At 33.5% G+C, this 24,380-nt stretch overlaps 3 protein-coding genes across 5 annotated transcripts; 1 reads left to right on the forward strand and 2 right to left on the reverse strand.

Annotated features, from left to right (window-relative positions):
• Window positions 1-4,508: 4,508 nt before the first annotated feature.
• On the reverse strand, window positions 4,509-9,066 carry LOC123700129 (protein D2-like). The gene is made up of 4 exons (XM_045647262.1): window positions 8,849-9,066; window positions 6,715-6,838; window positions 5,183-5,378; window positions 4,509-4,712 (listed from the first exon to the last, which is right to left on the reverse strand). The coding sequence occupies exons 1-4, from the start codon at window positions 9,023-9,025 to the stop codon at window positions 4,574-4,576; spliced, it is 636 nt and encodes a 211-aa protein (XP_045503218.1). The 5' UTR covers window positions 9,026-9,066; the 3' UTR covers window positions 4,509-4,573.
• A 2,230-nt stretch (window positions 9,067-11,296) lies between these two features.
• LOC123700128 (protein D2-like) lies at window positions 11,297-18,165 on the reverse strand. 3 transcript variants are annotated; one of them, XM_045647261.1, is made up of 5 exons: window positions 18,092-18,165; window positions 16,371-16,467; window positions 13,004-13,127; window positions 12,450-12,663; window positions 11,297-11,526 (listed from the first exon to the last, which is right to left on the reverse strand). In XM_045647261.1, the coding sequence occupies exons 2-5, from the start codon at window positions 16,449-16,451 to the stop codon at window positions 11,388-11,390; spliced, it is 558 nt and encodes a 185-aa protein (XP_045503217.1). In that variant the 5' UTR covers window positions 16,452-16,467; window positions 18,092-18,165; the 3' UTR covers window positions 11,297-11,387. The 3 variants fall into 3 exon arrangements, with proteins under 3 accessions (XP_045503217.1, XP_045503216.1, XP_045503215.1); XM_045647260.1 differs by having other exon boundaries at window positions 16,371-16,492; window positions 18,092-18,159; XM_045647259.1 differs by lacking the exon at window positions 18,092-18,165 and having other exon boundaries at window positions 16,371-16,579.
• A 376-nt stretch (window positions 18,166-18,541) lies between these two features.
• Window positions 18,542-21,247, forward strand: LOC123700127. Its single transcript, XM_045647257.1, has 2 exons — window positions 18,542-18,916; window positions 19,904-21,247. The coding sequence occupies exons 1-2, from the start codon at window positions 18,741-18,743 to the stop codon at window positions 21,171-21,173; spliced, it is 1,446 nt and encodes a 481-aa protein (XP_045503213.1). The 5' UTR covers window positions 18,542-18,740; the 3' UTR covers window positions 21,174-21,247.
• The last annotated feature ends 3,133 nt before the right edge of the window (window positions 21,248-24,380 follow it).

Raw genomic sequence — 24,380 nt, forward strand, 5'->3', positions numbered from 1 at the left:
GGTAGAGTTTTTAATCTATATTAATATTATAAAGCTGAAGAATTTGTTTGTTTGTTTGTTTGAACGCGCTAATCTCAAGAAAGTCCGATTTGAAAAATTCTTTCAGTGTTGGATAGCCCATTTATCGAGGAAGGCTTTAGGCAAATCATCACGCTAAGACCAACAGAAGCGGAGCCACGCGGGTGAAACCGCGGAGCGGAGCTAGTGTAAAATACAAATAATACTAATAACCATACCGTAGCAACCAAAGAAGTTTTTATGGTGAATAGTCCGAAAGGGGAGTAATAAGCTTTCTCAAGTGTCAAATCGACAAATATTTCCAAATGCTTCACAACCTTTCTCCCAAGAGTATGTACACGATTTTTGAATCGGTTCAATAGCGTAAAAGTTGTTTCGACCTGAAAAATATAACATTTATAAGATCATTAATATGAAAATATATTTTTTTTAATTACTGCTTTTATTTACTTCCTAGGTTTTTAATTGCAATTGGCCGTTAATTGATTTTTCGTATGTACGTACGATGTACGTATGTTTATGAAACTTCATTTCATTTGGTTTCATTACATTTATTCAATACTCTGAATAAATATTACCATTTAATTTTATAAATATTATAAAAATATCTACATGAAAAGCAAAAGCGCTACTGACTCCAATTCTATGTAGGAATTTAGAAAAGATAAAAAACTTACCTCGTCATATATGTTTTGATACGGTTCAGTAATTTGTATTAATTCTACTAACTGCGAAGTGCAAAACATTATCAAAAACAATAATAACATTGCGAACGTCATCATGAATAATTGTTTGTCTGTGTATAGAAAATATGTTTATTTAGTAAAAAAGGTAATAAATACCTGAATAAGAAATTATAATTAGAATAGTACGATTATTTTGGAAGGTTGTGAGGATGGATGGATTGTCATTCTTTGACGTAAAAACTACTGAATCGATTTTAGTGAAATTTGGTATATACCCAGGTAGCTGAAGACCCAGTATAAGACATTGGCTACTTTTTATCCCGTAAACCCCACAGTTATGCGAGTTTTTCTTTGTGTACGCGGGCGAAGCCGCGGTCGGAAATTTAGTACCTAATAATATAATTTTATACTTACCAAGTCTAAGTAGTCTAATAATAATAACATATACATTGATGGTAAATCTGTAAGCGTATATGAGATATAAAATTATTATCTTTAGTTCATTGGATTTATTTGCCCGCCTGTAAATGTCAATAGTTGACCAATACGAGTGGCAAAGTACTCGCAGCCTTCTGGACAGAGACCATGCGAATACTTGGGAGGTTAGCTCCATATCTAGAAAAAACAGGAATAAATAATAATTATGTAAGTATAATAAGTACATTCGAATTCAATCTCAAACGTTTATTTGCCAACTAAACATATTTTAGAAGCGCTTTCTTCACAAGTGGATCGGTAGGTAACTATTAGAAAAAATATTGAAACAACTCGCCTTTTCCATTGTTAAGTTACGCCTGAATAAAATTGAAAACTTACCGCTACCAATCATATTGTACAGGCGAAGTAATTCTTCGTTAATAATTTGCAATGTATTTTGTATTTTCACGTTCAATATTATAAGACGTAGCTTGGCGCCAACTAATAATAAGAAATTAAATTGCACGATTCCATGAAAACATTTGAATTCTAAAAAATAAAATAACGATTTAGATTCAAAACAAGATACAGCGATAAAGTAAAAAATAAAACAAATATACAAAATTAATTAGGTTCTCTTAGCAACAAAGAGAAGTTACATTTTTTCTGTTTATAATTTGTTGTTTATTTCTGTTTGATCAAAGGTTTTTCAATTAGGTACTTACGCAAAGTATCCAGATAACTTAAATCCAATGAAATTTTCAGGATCAGTGACAAATACATAGCTATAAGGCTAAATGTAATGAATGTGTTCCGTCTACTGTTTTTTACTTTATCTATATAACAACTATTGACCTGACAGTTTATCTGAAATTTTATGAAAACTTTATTAATATGAAAGTCAAAATTTTTTCCAAAAAATAAATCAAAAATAATTAAAATACCACAACGATACGACCGAACGATACGACCAAATTTTGATACGCAACCTGATATCATTTCTCCTAATTATAAAATATATAGTATACATAAAATTTGGGTTATAGCAAAAAAAACGATGAACGCACTAGTCCTGTAGCCGGATCTTAGACTATTATAAGTTATATGGGTTTCTTGTGTCTATACAGAATGTTTCCCGTTCAACTAGTAAGATACAAAAATAAGAGGAATATCCACAACCATACTGAGTCAGCGAATTTGTTTTATTATATTTTTTAACATAAAATCAAGGAGTGACTCAATCAAGAATTTAAAGGTTCTGACCCCCCTCTCAACAGCTTTAACTATGTTTTAATGTCTCTTGAAACAGATTTCACCTTATTTAACGCAATTAAATCATTTATCATAACATCCTGCAGCTTAGCTCCACCAGCAATGATGGGGTCTACTACAGCGAGTATCAAACCGAAGTCCACCGTCCAGAACCACACACGCCTATCAATTATTGTAGGCGTCATCCCCACTCTGATTATGTTACATATGTATCCCATGTAGCTTACAGCTGAAATTAAATAATATTACACGTATTTAGTACAAAAAAATAACAATTATCGATATAGAGCTGGCGCGCAAGAGCAACTTTTGTCTCCGCAACTATTTTGTCTCTCGCAACTTCCTATAGAGTTGACGGGAGAGCCAAAATAGTTGCGGAGACAAAAGTTATTCTTGCGCGCTAGCTCAAAGTTTAATTGTCAGTGGCATTTACTAAAAACTACTCCAACCGCATATCCATAGAGAGCGCTATAAATGGAGACGCTAACTCGATAGCCATCTTTGTCAGAGCGGATGCTGACAGGCGCCATCCCAAACACTCGCGCGATGCGGAACCACAACGCGACCGTGCTGTTCACTACTACGCTTTTATCCGTTTCTTTAGGAAGGAAATTCATCCTACTAAGCATTTATCAGTGCTTTTTAAATTTTGCATAGATTCTGTCTACAACCTTACATTACCAATGATTGCTTTGGAATAAAGTTATGACTTATTTCTCTGTTTATTTGACCACATATATCACATTAATCTTAATTACCTATAATGATCATCAGATAGGGGAATAAGTTATGGATTCAAACATGAACTGATTTTTATTTTTCATTGGAATTACATTAGGTACGCATTAAGTAGGTACATTAATGTAACATCAATGTATTCCCATAAATAAAGCGTATACGGTATATCGGTTTCTAAATAAGTACTCACTCATTATTAATTAATTGGTGCTACTTATTTTTATCCACCTTCATATTATAATATATTTATTGATGTTTAGATATAAATTATAATAGTATTATAATTCAAACTAAAATCAGTGCAAGTTAAATGTTAGCAAAGGGGTTTTGGTAAAGTTGGCGTCGTGATGAACTTTCGCGGCCAGTGATGAAACTTGAATATCTTAATAATGCCTAATGTTGCCTTTTGATCTCACAAAATAAAAAAACAACCAAAAATATTTTGTTTATTTATTTATTTTATTAGTAAATTCATAACTATACATCTATACTACAAATCTGTAGAATGGTCAATTCTGTACATTGAAAATATTGAAAAAATAAATACCAGGGGGTGTTACTGGATCGATACCAAATCTAAATATGTGATTAAAAAAATTTTTGTCTGTCTGTCTGTCTGTATGTGAAGGCATCACGTGAAAACTAACGGTTCGATTTCGATGAAACTTGGTATTTATACTTTATTATCCTGGGCGTAAAATAGGATACTTTTTATCCTGGAATCATACGAAGAAAAAAATTAATCATAGATGTTGTTCTGTAGAACCGCGAACACACGTTGCGTATTATTATAGGCCTAGCCGTATTTGGGTCCAATAGATATTTATAAGATGTCATTGTCAGAGTTACTCAAAATGGAGAAATTAACCATCCACGCAAAGACCGACATCCGCGCGGACGGAGTCGCGGGCGGAAGCTAGTCTTAACTATATCCTTGAAAATTTCCATTATTTTTTTATTAGATTAAAACTGTAGGCATAAAGATAGAATCGATCGGTAGTCGTTTTACTTTAATATTTTATAAATATTTTCCAAGTACATTTTTCTTTTCCACTAAACGAATCAAGATGAAACAACGTCATCGAAATCGTCACGAATGTCAACAAATGTACAAAATACGAAAAGCTGTATAAACTATAAATTGTGTATTTCATTGATTGAAATTTGAAATAAGTCACACCTTAAATTAATTTAGAATTCATATTTTTACGAATGCAAACTAATATGTACCTAAGCCTTTAATTAACCTTTCGTTACATACTGCTTTTGATATACACGTAAAAATAACGTCTGATTCATGTTTCCTTCTTTAAAATCCTTATTTTAAATGACAAGAAAAAAAACACCATACTTTTAAACTATATAATATTTAGAGGGTATCTTAACATCTAACTACCGCCAATTTCATCAACGATATTACAGGCACATAACATTTTAAATTCTCAAGCTCCAAGTTGTTTATATAGAATGGGAACATAATCGTCATATTCCGCTTGATAGAAGTTTCCAGCAATCGGGTCTCCGAGCTTGTACTTCTCCGCGAATTTTGCAATGGAGAAATTTACGCGTTTGTCGACAGAACTGAAACATTAAAATTAATTATAAAATACACTATACTACATTAAAAAACGATGGTATGACAATATACCCAAAAAATAATCTATAGGTACTAATATTATAAAGCTGAAGAGTTTGTTTGTTTGAACGCGCTAATCTCAGGAACTACTGGTCCAATTTGAAAAATTATTTCGGTGTTAGATAGCCCATTCATCGAGGAAGGCTATATATCATCACGCTGAGAAGAACAGGAGCAAAGCCACGCGGGTGAAACCGTGGAGCGCAGCTAGTGTTAAAATAAATAGACGACACATTATGTGAAAAAATCAATTTTATGCATTTTTAGTTTATTTTTTATAACATTAATTTTCTATTATTATATTTTTCTTTTATTTTCTATAGGTGTTGTACTATTGAACATTATATTTTTATCGTCATTTTTATACACAAACTAAATACAGATGTAGCTTATTCAACATTATCTCCATACTCACGTATTAGGCAACCTCGGTTCATCGAAGCTCAGTTTCCCCGGCTGCTTGTACACAAGGAACACGTATCTATGCAGCCCGGTTCCCAATGGTGGTCCGGAACCGATGTACGCGGACAGAGTCTCCCCACTCGCTACGTTTTGTCCAGGAATATTGCCTACAAGCCAGTGGTGAAATTCCGGGAGTTTCTGGTCTGGGTCTGAAAGTCAATAGGATGAAAAATAGAAAATTAGTTGGTGTTGATTACAAACTATACAAATAAATAAAATAAATAAATAAATATTTCAGGACAATTTTCACACATGGCACGATCTGATATAATACAAAGCTTTCGCTTGTGTTGTGTGATAAATATAATCTATATGTACATATAATAAATCTGTAGAAGGGTCAATTCTGTACATTGAAAATATTGAAAAAATAAATAGCAGGGGGTGTTACTGGATCGATACCAAACCCAAATATGTGATTAAAAAAATTTTTGTCTGTCTGTCTGTCTGTATATGCAGACATCACGTGAAAACTGACGGTTCAATTTCGATGAAACTTGGTATAATTATTCGTAGGTTTGCACGTTGTTCTAATGAAGTTAAAAAAAACCCTATTTCGTGCGTAGGTATTGTACATCTTTCTACACGTGCTGCAGCCTAGTCATGCTCGACATTCTTACAGCTCGCTTCGTGTTCAATACAATAATGCGTTCCGGGTGTTAATCGGGCTGCCCCGTTATTGCAGCACATCAGGGATGTTTGCAGAAGCTCGTATAGACTGTTTTTACGCTACAATGCGAAAGAGATGCGCCCTGGTGCGCCGTGTGCGGGACAGCCCCAATGTAATCATGCGCTGTATAGCGAGTCGGCTCGACTGCTGGTATGTAAACCACTGCTGCAAATTGTCTGCTTCTTTGATAGCTTTGTAGCGGTGGTGTGCATTTCTAGCAGTCATAATAAATTTGTATTATTCTTACTAACATAATTTTTAAGTTATTAATTGTTACTAACAAAATGAGTACAGCTGGGGCAGACAAAGTAACAATAAAATTACAAAACGACAACGAAGTTAGAAATCGCAAAAAAGGGATTGACATACGCCGCGTTAGATCACGTGGTCTATCTAATGTCAATCCCATACATTTTTGCGATTTCTAACTTCGTTATCGTTTTGTAATTGTTACTTTGTCTAAGGCCCCTGGTTACTTGAATAAATAATTGAATTATAATTATTAGCACCCAGACACAGAGCAAACATGTATGTTCATCGCACAAATATTTGCCCCGGGTGGGAATCGAACCCACGACCTCTAGCTTGGAAGGCAGGGCCACTACCAACCAAGCCAACCGGTCAGTCTAAATAAAAAAACTAAAGATTTCTGAGAACAACAATAGACAGAAAACTATAAAAATGAAACATTTACAACTCATTCATTTTTTTTTTGTACCTAAACCTAACCTAACTACCCTCAAAATAAAGAACTATCCAATAACTCCTAAAATCAATTTAAGCAAATATTTCACACAAATAGGTAAGGTCATCACCAGTCATAGCCAGAGTGTAGAAGCTATCAGCACTGGCCTCCCAGCTGACAGAGGGCACATCCTTCACGTTGGTCGGAGTCAGCACATTGCCCTCCTTGACTTCCACACCGCTGGGGTATTTTATCTGGAGAAAAATGAATAATTGTTTGCATTAGCGGGACGTTGAGGGACCTGTGCGCACCCGCACTCCCACCTGCACCTCACTTCCGAAACGCCATTAAGTAACTATAGGTACCTAATACTCATACAGAGAATCGCTGAAAATATACACAAAAAAGTGATCCAAAATTAATGAAAAAACTTGATAGGTATGTTTCAAGGTTTGAAGTGTCAATTTGCAATATATCTACTACGTGTACTACTACAACTTTAGTATACCTACTGTAAAAAAACTTTATACTCATTATACAAAGAATATCTCAACAATAATAATTATTATCATGACCCATCCTGGTTCATTTGTATTAATAAAATTTTTAACACTATAAAAGTACCTAAATAGTATTAATTAAATCTTTCCAAGTGCTTGTTAGAGGCAGATCATGGGAAATCTGTGAACTTTATTTTATTTAGCACCTGCGCACGCGCACCTGTAAGAAACTATCGTCGCTGTAATATTGAATTAAATACAAAATTGAATACCTACTAAAATATTAGCCTAACCAAAATTAAATGCAGAATTATCGATTAACACAAACAAAAGTAATGTAAATAACTTTCATCACAAAAATAGCATTGATAAAAAAGATTACATGGTATTATACAATATTCCTACCTACATATTGGTTTATGTAGCACACAAAACAAGTTTTCCAATATCAAGATATGTTAATACAAAAACTGGATGTTGATCACTTCAAATTATCCGGAAATGAATTCAAGGGCACAATCAAGAATTTCTATAATTAGCTCATGTATTATTCTGATGTACAACTAATAATACCATAAGGTTTCAACCCAAATCCGCCCAGTAGTTGTTTCATCCATCTCACAAATTTTCGCATTTCCTACTCTTACTCATATTATAAATGCGAAAGTTTGTGAGGATGGATGTGTACGTGTTTGTTACTCTTTCACGCAAATACTACTGAATCGATTACAATGAAATTTAGCACACATATAGAGGGTAACTTGGATTAGCACATAGAATAGGTTTTATCCCGGAAATCCCACGGGAACGGGAACTATGCTGATTTTTCTTTGAAAACGCGGGCGAAGCCGCGGGCAGAAAGCTATTATAATAATAGTCCATTATCCCAGAGCCGTAAGACACAACTTATTTTCTAAAGCGTATAAGTTTCGGTTCACAGTAGTCTCTAGTGTACTTTTTAATATCTGAATGTTAGTGGAGCTCTACCGGTGAGACCTGCGCCACCTGAGCCAAAACTTTTATCAGACTCTTTAAAGCTCTAATAAATGAACTTAATTTATTTTTAAATGTCTGATCTGATTTTTTGATAACTATTAACTACAATGTTATATAATTGCAACGACCAAACATCCCCTAAACACAAAAATTACTCAAGTATGAGCGCGAGAGCACTACACATGCGTTTTAGATCGAGTTAGACATCCATGGTAACTCGGTTCCCCTTCTTAAACTCGCAATCTATTACAGTCTAATAAGTTAGTTTATTTTTCCCTATACATATGCAATATATAAAATTATTTTTAAAATGATTAATTATTACTTTAATAATTATAAATTTCATCTTAATCAAATAGATATACATACATAGCAGTAAGTATTTTTCAAATATTAAGATATTTTACTCTGAAGCGCATGCGCATGTGCTTTCGCGCTCATACTCATGGTTGAGTAATTTTTGTGGTTGGGGATGTTTGGTCATTGCAATTTGTCTGACTTATTAAATATAACATTGCAATAGTTATCTTAATAACATATAAAAAAAATCAGACATTTAAAAATAAATTAAGTTCATTTATTAGAGCTTTTTTTTAGTTTTGGCTGAGGTGGCGCAGGTGTCACCGGTAGAGCTCCACAATCATTCAGATATTAAAAAGTATACTAGAGACTACTGTGAATCGAAACTTATATATGCTTTAGAAAATAAGTTGTGTCTTACGGCTCTGGGATCTTACTCTATAATTATATTAGTACCTATAAACTTACCGTGATCAATGCACTGGGCGCTTTCGGCACCACATCAGGCACCACGGCGTTCGCCTCGAAGCTCTTCGCTACAGTCGACATCGATCTTGCAGACACCCTAAAATTGACCATAGTGCTGTCTGCTATTAACAAAAGAATCGCAAATCTCAATGTACGTCCCATCTTGACAACTTGCATCGCGGCAGAAAGCGGACGAATCAGCGGAACGAAGCGAAATGACGCTATTTATGAGAGCTTAAAAGGAGGCTCCCTAACATAATTTCTGACACTGAGAGACCGGTTAGACCGCTACGGTGCTAGACGCTAACACAGCCGTAATAAAGTCGAATGTCGCGTGTGCTCTTTGATCGCGTTCGAGCTCGAAACTAAATCTCGTAAGTCTCAATTCTTATTTCGTTTATAACTAAAGTAGTTAATAATTGATCTAGAAAAAAAAATATGTTGGGATTGGATAGTAAACTATATTTTTTACTGTTAACATTTATTTCAAACTCAAACTCAAACATTCATTTATTCAATTAGACTACTATTTAGTAGCACTTTCGAATCGTCATTACATAGGTAAGTATTTTTAACATTTTAGACATAAAGTCCTAGTAAATTAAAAAAAAAATGTAATAATCCTTAAAAAAGGCATAATTTTTGAATAAAAAATGAATCGAGCGAAAATCTTACAATTACGTAACTGTCTTGTACATGGAAAGAAAAAGACCCAATAAATCATATACTAAAGTTCCATTGTGATTGTATGTGTGACTGTTTCAGAATATTAATGCAAATTCACATAAAATTTAAGGAGCCTCCCTTAACTTTTTTTTTGTGAGTGGCCAATGCAAGGGTCAATGCATTGAATTGTATTTGTCATTGGAGTTGATATGAAAGATATTATTTACTCTGTTTGTTAATATATCAATATTTTGCATAATATAGATAAAAGAATAATAGGATGTCATTGAAAACTAATTGAAATAAATAAGGAACAGTATGAGTCGCAGAAAATGCATGTTGATTTAGTAAATCTATTTGTCGAAAAAGCTCGGATTTTGATTACCTACTATATTTTCACATAATAATTGAAGTTCAAAAATAATTATTTATTTTTAAAAGAGTTAAATAAATATTTTTGCCTGAAACTCTGCCTCATTTACATAGACCTTTTCAACGATACCCCACACAAGGGGGTGCGCTCAAAAAAAAATTCAGCCCCCTTTACATGTATGGGGAGGTACCCTTAAAAAAGGGTAATTTTCATTTTTTTGTATTTTTTAAATTTGAGATCCATATCCAAAGTATCCTTGAACCAAGTTTCATGCAAATCGATCCATATATAAGATATTGTGCTGTGACAGACGGACGGGCGGACTGAACGATCTTATAAGGGTTCCTTGTGGGACTACGGAACCCTAAAAAGGAAATTTATGGAGGAGTGTAAAAATATCTGGAATTGTTTTTGTTTCGGACGAAACATAAAAATTGTATCATTGTTATCTCACTAGTGAATTAAATTTATTAATTATTTTGAATTATGAACTCCTACTTATATTATAAAGGCAAAAGTTTGTGAGCATGTATGGATATATGTATGTATATTTATTACTCTTGGTGTGGATGGATGTTTATTACTCTTTCACGCAAATGCTACTGAACCGATTACGATGAAATTTTGTATGTATGTAGCTGAAGACTCAGAAAAACACATATGCATAAATTGACGCTACCTCACTTAGAGGGTAGGCAGGAAATTCTAATATGAATGTTTCTTATCCGATTTTGATCAAATAGGAACATTATGTTATCCAATCAAAGTAGATTTTATCTGTCAGCGTGTTTAGGCAACCAAATAAAAAGTTAAACTTCGATCACGATCCGTATTTAAACAATTATGGCTAGCGCGCAAGAACAACTTTTGTCTCCGCAACTATTTTGTCTCTTCCATCAACTCCATGGGCTAGTAAGAAAGTGCGCGCACGTAGCGACGCCACTTCCTATAGAGTTGATGGGAGAGACAAAATAGTTGCGGAGACAAAAGTTGCTCTTGTGCGCTAGCTCTTAAATACTGTATATTCTTAAATAATGTAAGTATCCTTTTGTTTGCAATTATTGAGAAAGTTGTACGTGGTCGAACAAGTAGCGCGCGCGTGTATGTCGCTTGCGGCAGCCCTGGCCAGATTGGCCCTTGCGCAATGGCCCTCGCCAGTAGGTTTGTTTTTAATAACACGCGGAGATAGACAGGCTTGTCTGATCTAAAATTTGTCTAGATTCAAAATTAGTAAGGAAATTAGCTATCTAGTGTATATAGTATACCTACCATATTGAATTTTCCGTGGCTCAGTTCTCTTCGATCATATTATACTATTTATTTCATCATTCATCAAATTGTTATTAGTAAGTAAACAACCCCTGATTTAGGTAAAAATACTATTTTAAATAACAAGAAAAAAAACACCATACTTTTAAACTATATATTTAGAGGGTATCTTAACATCTAACTACCGCCAATTTCATCAACGATATTACAGGCACATAGCATTTTAAATGCTCAAGCTCCAAGTTGTTTATATAGAATGGGAACATAATCGTCATATTCCGCTTGATAGAAGTTTCCAGCAATCGGGTCTCCGAGCTTGTACTTTTCCGCGAATTTTGCAATGGAGAAACCTCCGCGTTTGTCGCCAGAACTGAAATAAAAGATTGTCTTTGAAATACACAAATTAAAAATACATAAATACTATTGGTCTTACTAATAAAATGTTACAAATTCGCTATGCAATGGATTAGTTATTGCAATAACCTGTCTTGTTTTTATGATTGACGTTTCATGTGAGCAAGAGCAGGACACAGCTATGGTAGAAAATGGTAGAAATTTATCTATTGTTTAAATTTTTATTTGTAAGGCCGTAAGTATTTATATTACACCACGACGGTATGAAAAATACGCAGAAAAATTATAGGTACGTATTACGAAATAATAGTTGAGACTTTATAATATTATGTGAATATTATGTGAACAAAACATTTGATGTTAATTTAATTACGTTTTTTCTTTTTCAATTTCTATGATGATCTATGACTATGATGTCAATGTCAGAATCAATTTAATTTAAAGACACCTACAGTGCCACAAACTTAACAGACCCGGTGACGGTGTCACTGATGTCGATTTTAGTGCCGCTAAATAGTATTTCCCCGGATGCAAGGGATAAAAATAATGTAATTGTCAATGGTGTAAATTAACATTAATAAGAAACTTTTTATTTATACAAAATATTCCGTATGAAAAGTATGAAAGTGTGGCATTTCAAAAAGGCGGCACGTAGTTCCACTTTTTGCCACCGGGTCAGATAAGTTTGTGGCACTGTATCAAGTTTAAATACACACACTCATACAAATGCACGTAATTAGCAAAGCGAAGCTTTATTTTTCTACCGACTTCAAAAACTTGAGAAGATCCTTCATCTTCTCAATTCTACTAAAGTTTGAGTTTGAGTTTCAATCTGGTGGATCCTATTTAAATTTTGTTTAGTGAAGACAATTTGAAGCCAATTTCTTTTTAATACAGTCCAAAAATGCATTTTTCTATTCTATACAATCCAATACTCACGTATTAGGCAACCTCGGTTCATCGAAGCTCAGTTTCCCCGGCTGCTTGTACACGAGGAACACGTATCTATGCAGCCCGGTGCCCTCCGGAGGTCCAGAACCGATGTACGCGGACAGAGTCTCACCACTCGCTACGTTCTGTCCGGGAATGTTGCCTACAAGCCAGTGGTGCCATTCCCGGAATTTGGGCTCTTTGCGCGATGGCGCGTCCGGGTCTGAAAGTCAATAGGATGATAAATAGAAAATATTAGTTAAACCTTATGATTTCTGAGAACAATAATAGACATAAAACTAAATGAAACATTTACAACTCATTCATTTTTTTTTTGTTATTGTACAATGTATAGTTACGAAATATAAAATGACTTAGGTATTCTTGGGAACATCAACAATTCAGGAAGTTCTCTTTAAATTCAAATCGTTTTTATCTACGTGATTTTTACTGAGTTCTAAAATTTCCAAACTACCCTCAAAATTAAGAACTAACAAGTAACTCCTAAACCAATTTAAGCTGCATCAAATGCATAATATTCTACAATATAGATATTATCTCACCAGTCATAGCCAGAGTGTAGAAGCTATCAGCGCTGGCCTCCCAGCTGACAGAGGGCACATCCTTCACGTTGGTCGGAGTCAGCACATTGCCCTCCTTGACTTCCACACCGCTGGGGTATTTTACCTGGAGATAAAATGGATAATTTTGTGTAAATGCTAAAGTATTAACATTGGGATGTTAGGAAAAGTAAAAGTCAATAATGCAGTTTTTATTTATACGTCATACAAATGCTGTCTCATAGACCTGATAAGTTATGTACATCACACTATCATGTTATTCATATATCATGTATTATGCTCATTTATTATTTCATTTTGTAAGTTTTCGAATGTGGCTTGATGCTGTTATAGGTAGTTATCGATAGGCGAAACTAAATCCAAACGCATATAGTTATCTACGAATATTACGTTTTTCGAATATATAATAAGGTTTTAGGATTCTAGTATAACTACAAGAATCCTAAAACCTTTTTATATATCAGAGTAGCAAACTTTAGCAGTAGCAGTTAGCAAACTTTATAACCAGTATTTTAAACAGTCACAACAAAGGCTATCTTTTTTAAGATCCCCATTTGATTCCTACATTAATTAATCATCATGCAGAACAATCAAAGGCTTGCCTAATTGCCATAACATGATACAAGTGCCTCAAACACACAGACACATCCGCCTCATTAGTGCATCTAGAAACTTCGCGTCTATTGGATAATCACATAAATGTCCATGAAATCTCAACGATATATTACTGGCTCACAGTTGCATCTAAAAAGAGCTCATTCGTCAAACGTGAACCAGAAATTACAACTATTATAGCCGACAAATATCACACCATTATTCCTCTAATGGCATCATCTGATTAACGTTTATAAAAGGGAAGCTTATCTGATGTTTTATTATATGTATGCCTACGTTGTGAAGGTTATTTTGTACTATAGTACGGTATGATACATCGTTATAGCATATCATTAGCAGCCGTGAGATATGTGTAAGAGCAATTGCGTTTTAGGTTTCCGTATTATAAAACGGGACCCTATTGCTTTCTGAATCGGTGTTAAATGGTAAAACTATGTTATGACGATTCAGTGCTTCTAGAAGAAGTCGAACTGAATAAATAAATGTTTAAGTTCGAGACTTCGTTGCCTGTACGTCTGTTGTTAGACAGTTTAATTTTTTAGAGATGATGTATTTCTGCGGCTGCTTCATCACTACAAGTCGTTTTTCTGACCCTATGTCCCTTTGTATGCTTAAATCTTTAAAACTACGCAACGGATTTTGACGCGGTTTTTTTAATAGACAGAGTGATTCAAGATGAAGGTTTTAGTGTGTATAATTTATTACGTTTTAGACAAAGCGGGCGAAGCCGCGGGCGATTAACTAGTTAACAATAACAAAAAAACGAGGTTAAGAAGGTTGGCACGGTCATAAATTGGATGGATGACCAATTTTTTTGTTACCCTTCAGCTTATTTGTACGGAACTTTTTGTTGCTAATCTGACTCGCACTTGACCATTTAGTACGAAATGATACATAATTATGGCACATCATTAGCTACCATGAGAAATATGTGTTCGAGCAATTTTTTTGCTCTCTTTTATCGTCTTTTCAAGGACGTTGAAAAAATATTTCTATTAGCCGGATATTTTGTTTAATTATGATTAGGTATCTACATTGTTTGATTATACCAGCTTTAGTAATTATTTTACATTATTTTCTGAGATCCAAGACACAGGCAACAGCCTAGTTTGGATCTCCAGTAATAACTAATAATCTACAGTTCTACACTTTTGGTTATGTTTTATTATTGTCGAATCGTTCCATAAATAAACAGATGAACTAACAAATACTTGTAGAAGTATTTGTTAGTTCATCTGTTACGTAAGTACTTACTTCGGCGATTTCCTACAAAAGTAGTTTTGTAGGAAATCGCCGAAGTAAGTAGCTTTATATACGGTATACCCCAATGAACATACTCGGTTATCTATAACTTTATAAAAAATGCAATATTTTGTAACACAATCGTTCATTTTGCAAAATGTTTGCAATGACATAAAAGTACCTTATTGTTTATAACCGAGACAAGTTGCTCAGCTTTTTTTGTGTGGTGTCTCTAAGTCAGAAGGGCTTCTACATTTTAACGCGGACGCGTGGGTGGTAGCGACATGCGCAAGGGCGTCCCCCCTTGACGCGGATTTCGAACCTCGGCTTGGGCTGTCGCTTGAGTGGAGGAGGCCGGAAGGGCCCTAGTCGGACGGGATTGCACAGCTGTACATATACGAAGGTAATTTTCCAATTTTCTATGTTATTACTTCAATCTATTTGCTTTGTCTTTATTACTCAATAAATATCAGTTAAGTTTGAATTCAAACGAAAATGACATTCTTTCTCACTCTTTTCTTCTCACATGATATTACGGGGTGGCAATGTTGCCACCCTCTCGTACCCATTATTATGCCGGGCAGGTCGCGAAATGCAGGGCTGGCAAATATTGAATTCGCCAATCGTTGGCTTATAAAACAATAGACAGCAAATGTTCATTGATAAAATTATGGAAAACTGTCCGATTTTAAATTTTTGTACATAACTTATCAAATTATTCTTTTTTAACCGACTTCAAAAAAAAGGAGGAGGTTATCAATTCGGCCGGTATGTTTTTTTTTATGTATGTTCACCGATTACTCAGAGGTTTTTGAACCGATTTACGTGATTCTTTTTTTGTTCGATGCGGGATGGTGTCGAATTGGTCCCATAAAAATTTTATTCGGATAGGCCCAGTAGTTTTTATTTTATGAGCATTTTTGTCTGTATTTGTAAATGTTGCAAGTGCAAGTTTGAAGTCGGTTGTTTTTAACGCAGTTATCACTTGTATAAATACCAAAAAAATTTTACACTGTACAAGTAAATAGGATTAATTTAATCTTTCCAAGTAAATACTTGTTAGAGGCAGGTCACAGGATATCTTAGAACTTTAATTTACTTAGCACCTGCGCGTGCGCACCTGTAAGTACTATCGCCGTTAAAACATTGAATTAAATACATACCTACTAAAATATTAACTTAACCAAAATTAAATAAAGAATTACCGATTAACTCAAACAAAATCAATGTAGGTAAATATGTGAAAATAGCACTGATAAAAATTGTATACTACATATTTGTTTTTGTAGCACACAAAACAAGTTCGTCAATAACAAAATATGCTAATACAAAAACTTGATGGTACATATTTATATATCTGATGTGTTATTCATATATATTACCTGTATTACTGTAAAGTTTCATCCAAATATGGTCAGTAGTTTTTGCGAAAAAGGGTCAATACATCCTCAGTACAACTTTCGTATTTATAATATTAGTAGGATAAACTTACCGTGATCAAAGCACTGGGCGCTTTCGGCACCACATCAGGCACCACGGCGTTCGCCTCGAAGCTCTTCGCTACAGTCGACATCGCTCTTGCAAACACCCTAAAATTGACCATAGTGCTGTCTGCTATTAACAAAAGAATCGCAAATCTCAATGTTCGTCCCATATTGACAACATGCACGCACGGCAGACGGCGGACGAATGAGTGGAATGAAGCGAGATGGCGCTATTTATGCGAGCTTAACTTTTTTTTGGTGAGTGGCCAATGCAAAATTGTATTTGTCATTGGAGTTGATATGAAAGAAATTTACTCTGTTTGATATTATATCAATATTTTGCATAATAAAGATAAAAGAATAATAGGATGACATTGAAAACTAATTGGAATAATAGGAACTGTATGGGTTGTGTAAACGGTCCAACAGAAAATGCATGTTGGTATAGTACCTATCTTCATTTGAAAAAGCTCAGATTTTGAAAGAAGAAGAAGAAAGACTAATTTATTTTACAAAAGGCCTATTTTGATTAATTTAAACCAAAATAAGACATTGGCTACTTTACGTTTACCTACTGCATAATAATTGAGTTTCAAAATTAATTTAGTGTTTATTTTTAAAAGAGTTAAATAAATATTTTTGCCTCTAAAGATATTCTGCAGTTAGCGGCAAAATATTTAAAAGGTGGATCATTCCACATTAATATAGATTGTTTAAACCTTATTATTATTATAACAAAAAATGTGACTAATTTTGGATATTATATTATCTTGGATTTACTGGCTTTAACTTTAAATAATAAATAAACGTTATAAATTATTATGATAACTTACATTTAAAATAAAATAGGTACTTATAATTGTTAATGAATTAAATGAGCATTTTATCATATAAATTAATTGTTAAGACATTATTCACATTATCATAAAAACACTAGTTTCACTAATAGACAAATAAACAATATAAATTAAGGTAATAGAAGTCTCATATAAAATTAATGTTTTAACCCATTGACCACCGAGCGGCCCAATGAGACCATGACACAATAGATTTTCTATTGTCTGTGATTCCGGGGGCTGAGGTATTAACTGACATGCTATTAGAAACAAAGCAACACCACTTAATTATAAGTGTTGCAGTATTCTTAGAAGTTAGTATTGAAAAATATAAAAATTTCACATTTTCAAATACCTACAATAATTTAATTAAAACAGTGGACTAACAGTAAAAAAAAAAACATTATGTGAAAATATAGTCATGTGATTTTTAAGCAGATAATAATATGTCTAATATAAATAAAAATTAAATGTTATTTTGTGTAGCTAACAAATATTACCCACATTGACATTATGATTATGCTCATAAATGTTAAAAAAATTCTATCTACCTACACATGGAATAGGAATATTTTTCTAGAAAAATCTAATTTGAAAGTGAACGAAGTCTGTATGTATAAAATATCAAACGAATAATACATAAGTAACAATAATTGGTACATTATTGAAGGTGCAATAACACTTATCTGAATATGCTAGGCACCTAAATATCATTTCAAATGCGACTCTGGAATGCTATCGAACAAATAGATAACGATAGTAGTTGCTATTTTTGTTAAGAATTAAAAGATTTTACGCAAACTGCAAGTATTCAGTAAATATTTGTAAAAGATGATAACAATGAATCAGACACACACAAGCATGAAAGGTATATAAAAAATAATTCAATTTACCTATAATCTGCTATCACTGGCGTAGAAATACATGCAATTTGCAAAAGTGCAAGCTGGATTCAGTGGCTGGATTGTAAAAAAAACTTGCCGAATGCCGGTTCCAACTTCCAATCCAAGAGCGGCGAGTTGATTGACATTGACACTTGACAGATTGATAACAGATAATTAATATAGAATGAGAGAAAATAAATATAAAAAAAGGAAATTTATGGAGAAATTATAAATTGAATACATAAAGTACATAAAGAGCTCTTTAGCTCTTTATTGATTCATCTTAGTATCATCTTTGGTAAAGACCAAATAAGCCTGATGAATCAATAAGCAAATAATTCAAGAGTTAAGTCTATTTTTAATGAAATAATTTATTTAAAACATTATATTGGCTATGGCTATGACAATGATGCCATGTTTATAAAATTGTCAACTGTCAAAACTACAGCATAATTTCTAATCTACTTTTGTCAGCTGTTCTATCAGAGCAATAATTTTGGTTTATTTTTAAAGCGTTTAATTTATTTCGAAATTATTGAATCCAAAACTGAACACGTTTATCTATGAAACAAGTGAGATTCGGGTAATATTCGCGTACCATTAGTAAAATTGAAGAAATGTAATTTCCCATTTGTTTTCTTTATTATACCTAACAAATATGTCGCCTCGTAAACAACCAAGTAGTTTATTAAGATTGTGTATTAAAAGTTCTCTTAGTTTGATAAATGAATGTTGTTATATTATTGAGAAAAATAATCCAGATATAGACTGTAGGGAATGTGAAAGGCAGGTGTGCGCGTTAAAAGGATATCTCATGGCTTTGTTACCAGCAAGGTTTGTAGATATTTTAATATTGTAAATAATAAATTACATTTAGCATTATTCCTTGTGAATTAACCCTTTTTTCATTTCATTTTTCAATATTGTTGAATATATTAATAAAAACAACAAATAATTAATATTGAAAGTTAGAAAGTTTCACAGTTGACAGAAAAATTAAAAGCATTTACTACCATAGTTTAGAATTTAGTTTACCTTTTTGATGTTGTAGTAAGTTCCTGAATAATTAATGCCTCAGCCCCCGGAATCACAGACAATAGAAAATTTATTGTGTTGTGGTCTCATTGGGCCGCTCGGTGGTCAATGGGTTAACAAGCTGACCCATTTAATATTTTGCAAAACTTTTAATTAATGCTCTACTCTTATTGCTCAATATTATAGCATAATAATATAGTCTTCCTTCATAAAGGGATTATATTCCACTAGTTTTCCGCCCGCGGCTTCTCCCGCTGTGTCTAAAACATAATAGATTATGTACTAAAATCTTCCTCGAGAACAACTCTATCTATTAAAACAAACAGCATCTAAATCCATTGCGTAGTTTGAAAGATTTAATCATACATAGGGACAGACAAAGCGACTTTGTTTTATACTTTGTAGTGATTCAACACAAAGCATTGTGCAATGCATAGCTGAAATTGGCTTGAGCATGCATCTAATTTATCAAATTTCTTAGGAATAATTGGTCAATGTGTAAAACTATCTGGGATATGGCACAGTCTCCTAGTTGTCCAACAAAATGTCAGGCAAAATCTAACAAAGTTACTTATATTATACACAGGGTTTACTTGCTTTTCATTTTAATTTTTAGTTTGATAATGGTTTTATGGCATTTAAAATGCCTATAAATACCAATTTGAAAATTTTAAAAGAATGGACAAAATGAACATGAGATGGGATTCAAATGTAAATATTTTCATTCCAAATTTCTAAACTTTATAATATTAAGTATGCATTTTTAAAACTTTACATTTGTTTCAGGTTATTTGATGTCCTCTGTCTAGAGAGAGCCTGCTGCCGGTATCGCGGTGATCCTCGCATTCAGCTAAATGTTCTCATCCATCCCAAAATGTCCATCTTCCGCAAATGCGACGTCGACAATGGCATTCCCCAACATTTCTGGATCCGTACCATCCCATGGTTCAGTCGTTTGATCGTCCTCGATTTAAAATTCATCTGCACTGACGAAATACTCGACATAATCGGCTCACAATGCCACCTCCTCGAAGAGCTGAACATCGTCTCTAGGGTCGATATTTGCAAATCTCTCATCAATGCTTCCGTCTGGATTCGTAACGTCTCTGATGCGGGTCTGTGTTGTATTTCCAATTTAAAGAATTTGCGCATATTGGCGATGGATCCACCTCGCAACGAGCGAGCTAGTCGCGTAGGGCGGTGCGTCTCGCAGGCCGGCATCATCATGCTCATCAGTGAGCTCCCCTACCTCGAGGAGTTGCGGATAGAATCCTGCGATATAGGGTCAACGTTGATCGGTACGGATCTAAGCATCGGTCCCCTCAGTTTACGGAAAATCAACTGCCACTTTGCATCGGCGGAAGGCATGCGGAAGCTGGTAAAGATTTGTCCACATTTAAAAGAACTGTCCATCACCCATTTGTCAGCCCATAACAAGGACGCGATTTTAGAAGAGATAGCGTTGAGTGATATTAGGTTACATAAGTTGGATATGTCGTTTTTCTCGTACAGCACTTCTATGCATCGTATGCTCGAGGTGAAGGGGTGTTACTTGACTCATTTCTCCTTGTGGGAGATTGACCATTCACTAACTTTAGACGCTGTTATTAACATTGGGACGTGTTGCCCTAACCTCACATCTCTCTGTCTCATGACCCAATCGAACTATTTCACGATACCCCGCTTTTTCCGGCGACCGACGAACATATTCCGCGAGATCGAGACGTTGACGTTAGGTAACGAGAATTTTAGTATCGAAGAGATACTGGTATTCTTCGCAGAGTGCACGCAGAGTCTACGGAAGTTAACGTTGAAGTATCAGACGAAATTAATTTTAGATAACACATTAATATATATTTTACAGAAGGGTTATTTTAAAAATATGCATAGTTTATGGTTGGACTGTACTTTGGAGGTTTCCAAAGATGTAGTGAAACAAATAATACAGACATGTGAACAGTTGCAAATGTTCACAGTGGATTTTAGTGAAGACATGAGTGATGTTCATAAATACATTGCGGATAATAATTTGGACCTCAAACTAGGCGGCTACTGATATTTTATGTTATGTATGTATTGTTGTATTTTATGTTTAGAAATAAAGACTTTTAAAATTATGATCTTTTCTTATCCTGGCTTTTTATTTTGTGTGGAAGAAAACTAATATGCTAGGTAAAAAAATATTTATTGCAATTATTTTATGCACTTCATTAAAAACTTAGGCTGAAACTAGCAGAATTTATACAAAATAAAGTCAATGAATTCAGATATTAAGTAAAACAATCAGAAGCTTAAAATTAAAATGGAGAAATGTACAAAACGGCATATATATCAACATATTTTTCGTTTTTCTTGTCTATTGAAGTCATTAAACATTGTGCAATACTTTTTACTAAAAAATAACAAAAGTTAACATATTATTGTTAAATAAATACTGCATTTTCATTACAATTTCATTTATAGTCAAACAAATAAGATTCTTAACAGTACCTAAAGCATATCTATATAATTATTTAAAGTTAAATATTATAAGCATGGAAGAATAAGAAGTATATGGATCTGTTTCTGAAAATACTTCTAAACAGGATTGTTCATTTTAGGAATGTCATAGACAATATTTTTAATCTGTATGGAACAGAAACAGTGAAGATAATTTGACTGACAGTCAGAAATGCATGGGTTAGTACAAACTTGGTACAAACTATTATCACAATTATATCATTTTCAGATATAATACAACAAAATATTTTTACTTTGGAATTAACAAATCAGGAAATCATCACTTATGTAACCAATTTATTTACAAATAGTAAAATATTCATATAAAATATTATAAAACAATCTATGGAGCTTTAATTCTAAAAGGTATTCATTAATATAGTTTATCTTCAGAGAACTATAGCTTGACCGCAACCGCTGTACCGAGCTCTATGTGTGCGCGGCGGGGACCGGGTAAGAAAGAGCATGAGTTAAACCGCGTTTCCATCTGCAAGAAAACTTCCGCAAGAAATGTCCGACAGCAGCTTGCAAGTCTAAACCAGCTCTTGCAACATGCTTTAGACTTGCAAGCTGCTGTCGGACATTTCTTGCGGATGTTTTCTTGCAGATGGAAACGCGGCCTTAGAAGTTAGAAAGAAACGGAACGGTCGGTACTCTCCCCCGCCTCGCCGCGCACATACCTATACAGCGGTACAGCCACTGCGGTCAAGCTATAACTTAATTATAATTTAACTAAATATTTTCACTATAATAATATTGTTCATCATGATTCTCAAATAAATAAAGACCATTTTTAAGTGTGGCAATATTATCTTAAATAAAAAGACCTTACGTACATTTTGACAAAAAAGATCCCTATTCTGCTTAAAGTGCTAATTAAATATAAGTAATAATAAAATTTTAGGCCTTACTTGTAGGTAATATACTAATATACATCTACTGGATGCTTTGGGCATTAAAATTACATTACAATTTTAATATTTTCACACATTTCAATTTTTATAAACACATTTATTATTATAATTGTCTGGTGTATGTATGTATTTGTTTTATATCTAAACCATACTTAGTTGCTACAAAAACATTTTTCACCGTTTATTATATATAATTACATGTTCATTATATGATTTTAAATACTACCTTACATTTATTTGTAACATATGAACATTGTCTATGGTTATATTATGTAGACAATAACTTGCACACTATGGGTAAAGAATTTCATCATTACAATCCTTTTGTCATGTCCTTTAATAATAATCAATTCCCATTTGTATAGTTTAACTACTTTAAACACTGTTTCTATAATTCTTTGTTGTTGTCACTTACGTTGTTAGGATAATAGTGTACCTTGTTAATGGCGTACTTTATTTTTAATTACTCTTTATTTTATTTTAAGCTGTAAGGTACCTTTTATATACCTTTTTTAAATTAAATAAAATGAATAAATCCATATTTATTATGTACATATAAGTTTAACAGCCAGTTTCACCACTACAGGATTACTTTGCGCTTTCTAACTTATCCGTTATGACCATGTACAATAAAATTGAGAAAAGTGGTAGGTATATAGGAGGCTATCATGCAAGTCCCAATACTGGATTCAGTTAAAATTATTATTTATTAATAATTGCCATTAATGGAAGTTATTATTAGTGATAAAATTTACAACATTTGCATGTAGACTTGCAATTATTCCATAGCGATCTATCAATATTTGCTATGTTCTATTATATAAAAATTCTATAAGAAGCACTTTCGGTTCCGGTAATGGCGTCGTAAACAAGTCAGATAACGAGCTCCGTGAAAATAATTAAAATAACTGTGTAAAAGGCATTGTTCAGTGTATTCCAAGCATAAATCAGTTGATTCAAGTGTCGAACTTCATTAAGTGCAAATAAATTCAGTGCGGAATACGCGTATTTTAATAAAAAAAAGTGTACTACAAATAGCATGAACTTAACCTAAAAACCGATTGACATTTGAAATTTATCGAAGTAACTTTTCAACGTAATTAGAGTACCAACGCAAGATATTGAAAAAAAATAGAAACGGCCAACAACGAAACAACTGACACAGCATAAAATTCGTTGTTTTCAAACCGTGGGCTAGCATTGTATAATTGAAATAAAATTTTATCCGCCGCCATTATGAGTTCTCAAATGTCAGGCGAGATGTTGTTACTTCTGGAAAAAATGAAGGAAGAGCTCACCAAACAAACAATTCAAATAACAGAAAACGTTCTTAAAATGGTAGATGAAAAAATACAGCCGATAATTGCGGAAAATGTAAGACTTTCGCGGGAAGTTGAAACACTGAACAAGAAGATACAATCATTAGATTTAAACGCTAGGAAAAATAACATCATTCTACATGGAATCGCCGAACCTAGCACAGAGAGATACGAAGATTTAAACGCTCTGGTAATTAAAACAATCACGGACTTGGAGGTACCTCTCGAAAACAGTGAAATTAACAAAGTGCAACGCCTGGGTAAAATAAAGGAAAATGGAAAAATAAGACCGATCTTGCTAACACTAACGACTATGCAGAAAAAAATCCAGATCCTAAGAAATAAGAAGAAAATGAAAGAACACACTTATATTACAAATGACTATTCTAAGGAAACCATAGAGAAACGCAAAGCACAAGCCAATATTTTTCGTGACAATGAAAAAAGGAAAAGAACGCCGGAGACACCAAGCCCCAAGGAAACAACCAACAACACTAGCAAGAAAATCCAGCGGACAGATGCTTTTCAACG

The sequence above is a fragment of the Colias croceus genome, chromosome 19, assembly GCF_905220415.1.
Source record: "Colias croceus chromosome 19, ilColCroc2.1".
Taxonomy (NCBI): domain Eukaryota; kingdom Metazoa; phylum Arthropoda; class Insecta; order Lepidoptera; family Pieridae; genus Colias; species Colias croceus.

Coding starts and splice junctions, on each gene's coding strand:
- LOC123700127 (XM_045647257.1), top strand. CDS start 18,741: ATGTCGCCTCGTAAACAACCAAGTAGTTTATTAAGATTGTGTATTAAA. Junction 18,917..19,903: donor ATGGCTTTGTTACCAGCAAG/GTTTGTAGATAT, acceptor CATTTGTTTCAG/GTTATTTGATGTCCTCTGTC.
- LOC123700128 (XM_045647259.1), bottom strand. CDS start 16,532: ATGGGACGAACATTGAGATTTGCGATTCTTTTGTTAATAGCAGACAGC. Junction 12,664..13,003: donor CTACACTCTGGCTATGACTG/GTGAGATAATAT, acceptor ATTGACTTTCAG/ACCCGGACGCGCCATCGCGC. Junction 11,527..12,449: donor GAACCGAGGTTGCCTAATAC/GTGAGTATTGGA, acceptor CTTTTATTTCAG/TTCTGGCGACAAACGCGGAG.
- LOC123700129 (XM_045647262.1), bottom strand. CDS start 9,025: ATGCAAGTTGTCAAGATGGGACGTACATTGAGATTTGCGATTCTTTTG. Junction 5,379..6,714: donor CTACACTCTGGCTATGACTG/GTGATGACCTTA, acceptor ATTGACTTTCAG/ACCCAGACCAGAAACTCCCG. Junction 4,713..5,182: donor GAACCGAGGTTGCCTAATAC/GTGAGTATGGAG, acceptor TTAATGTTTCAG/TTCTGTCGACAAACGCGTAA.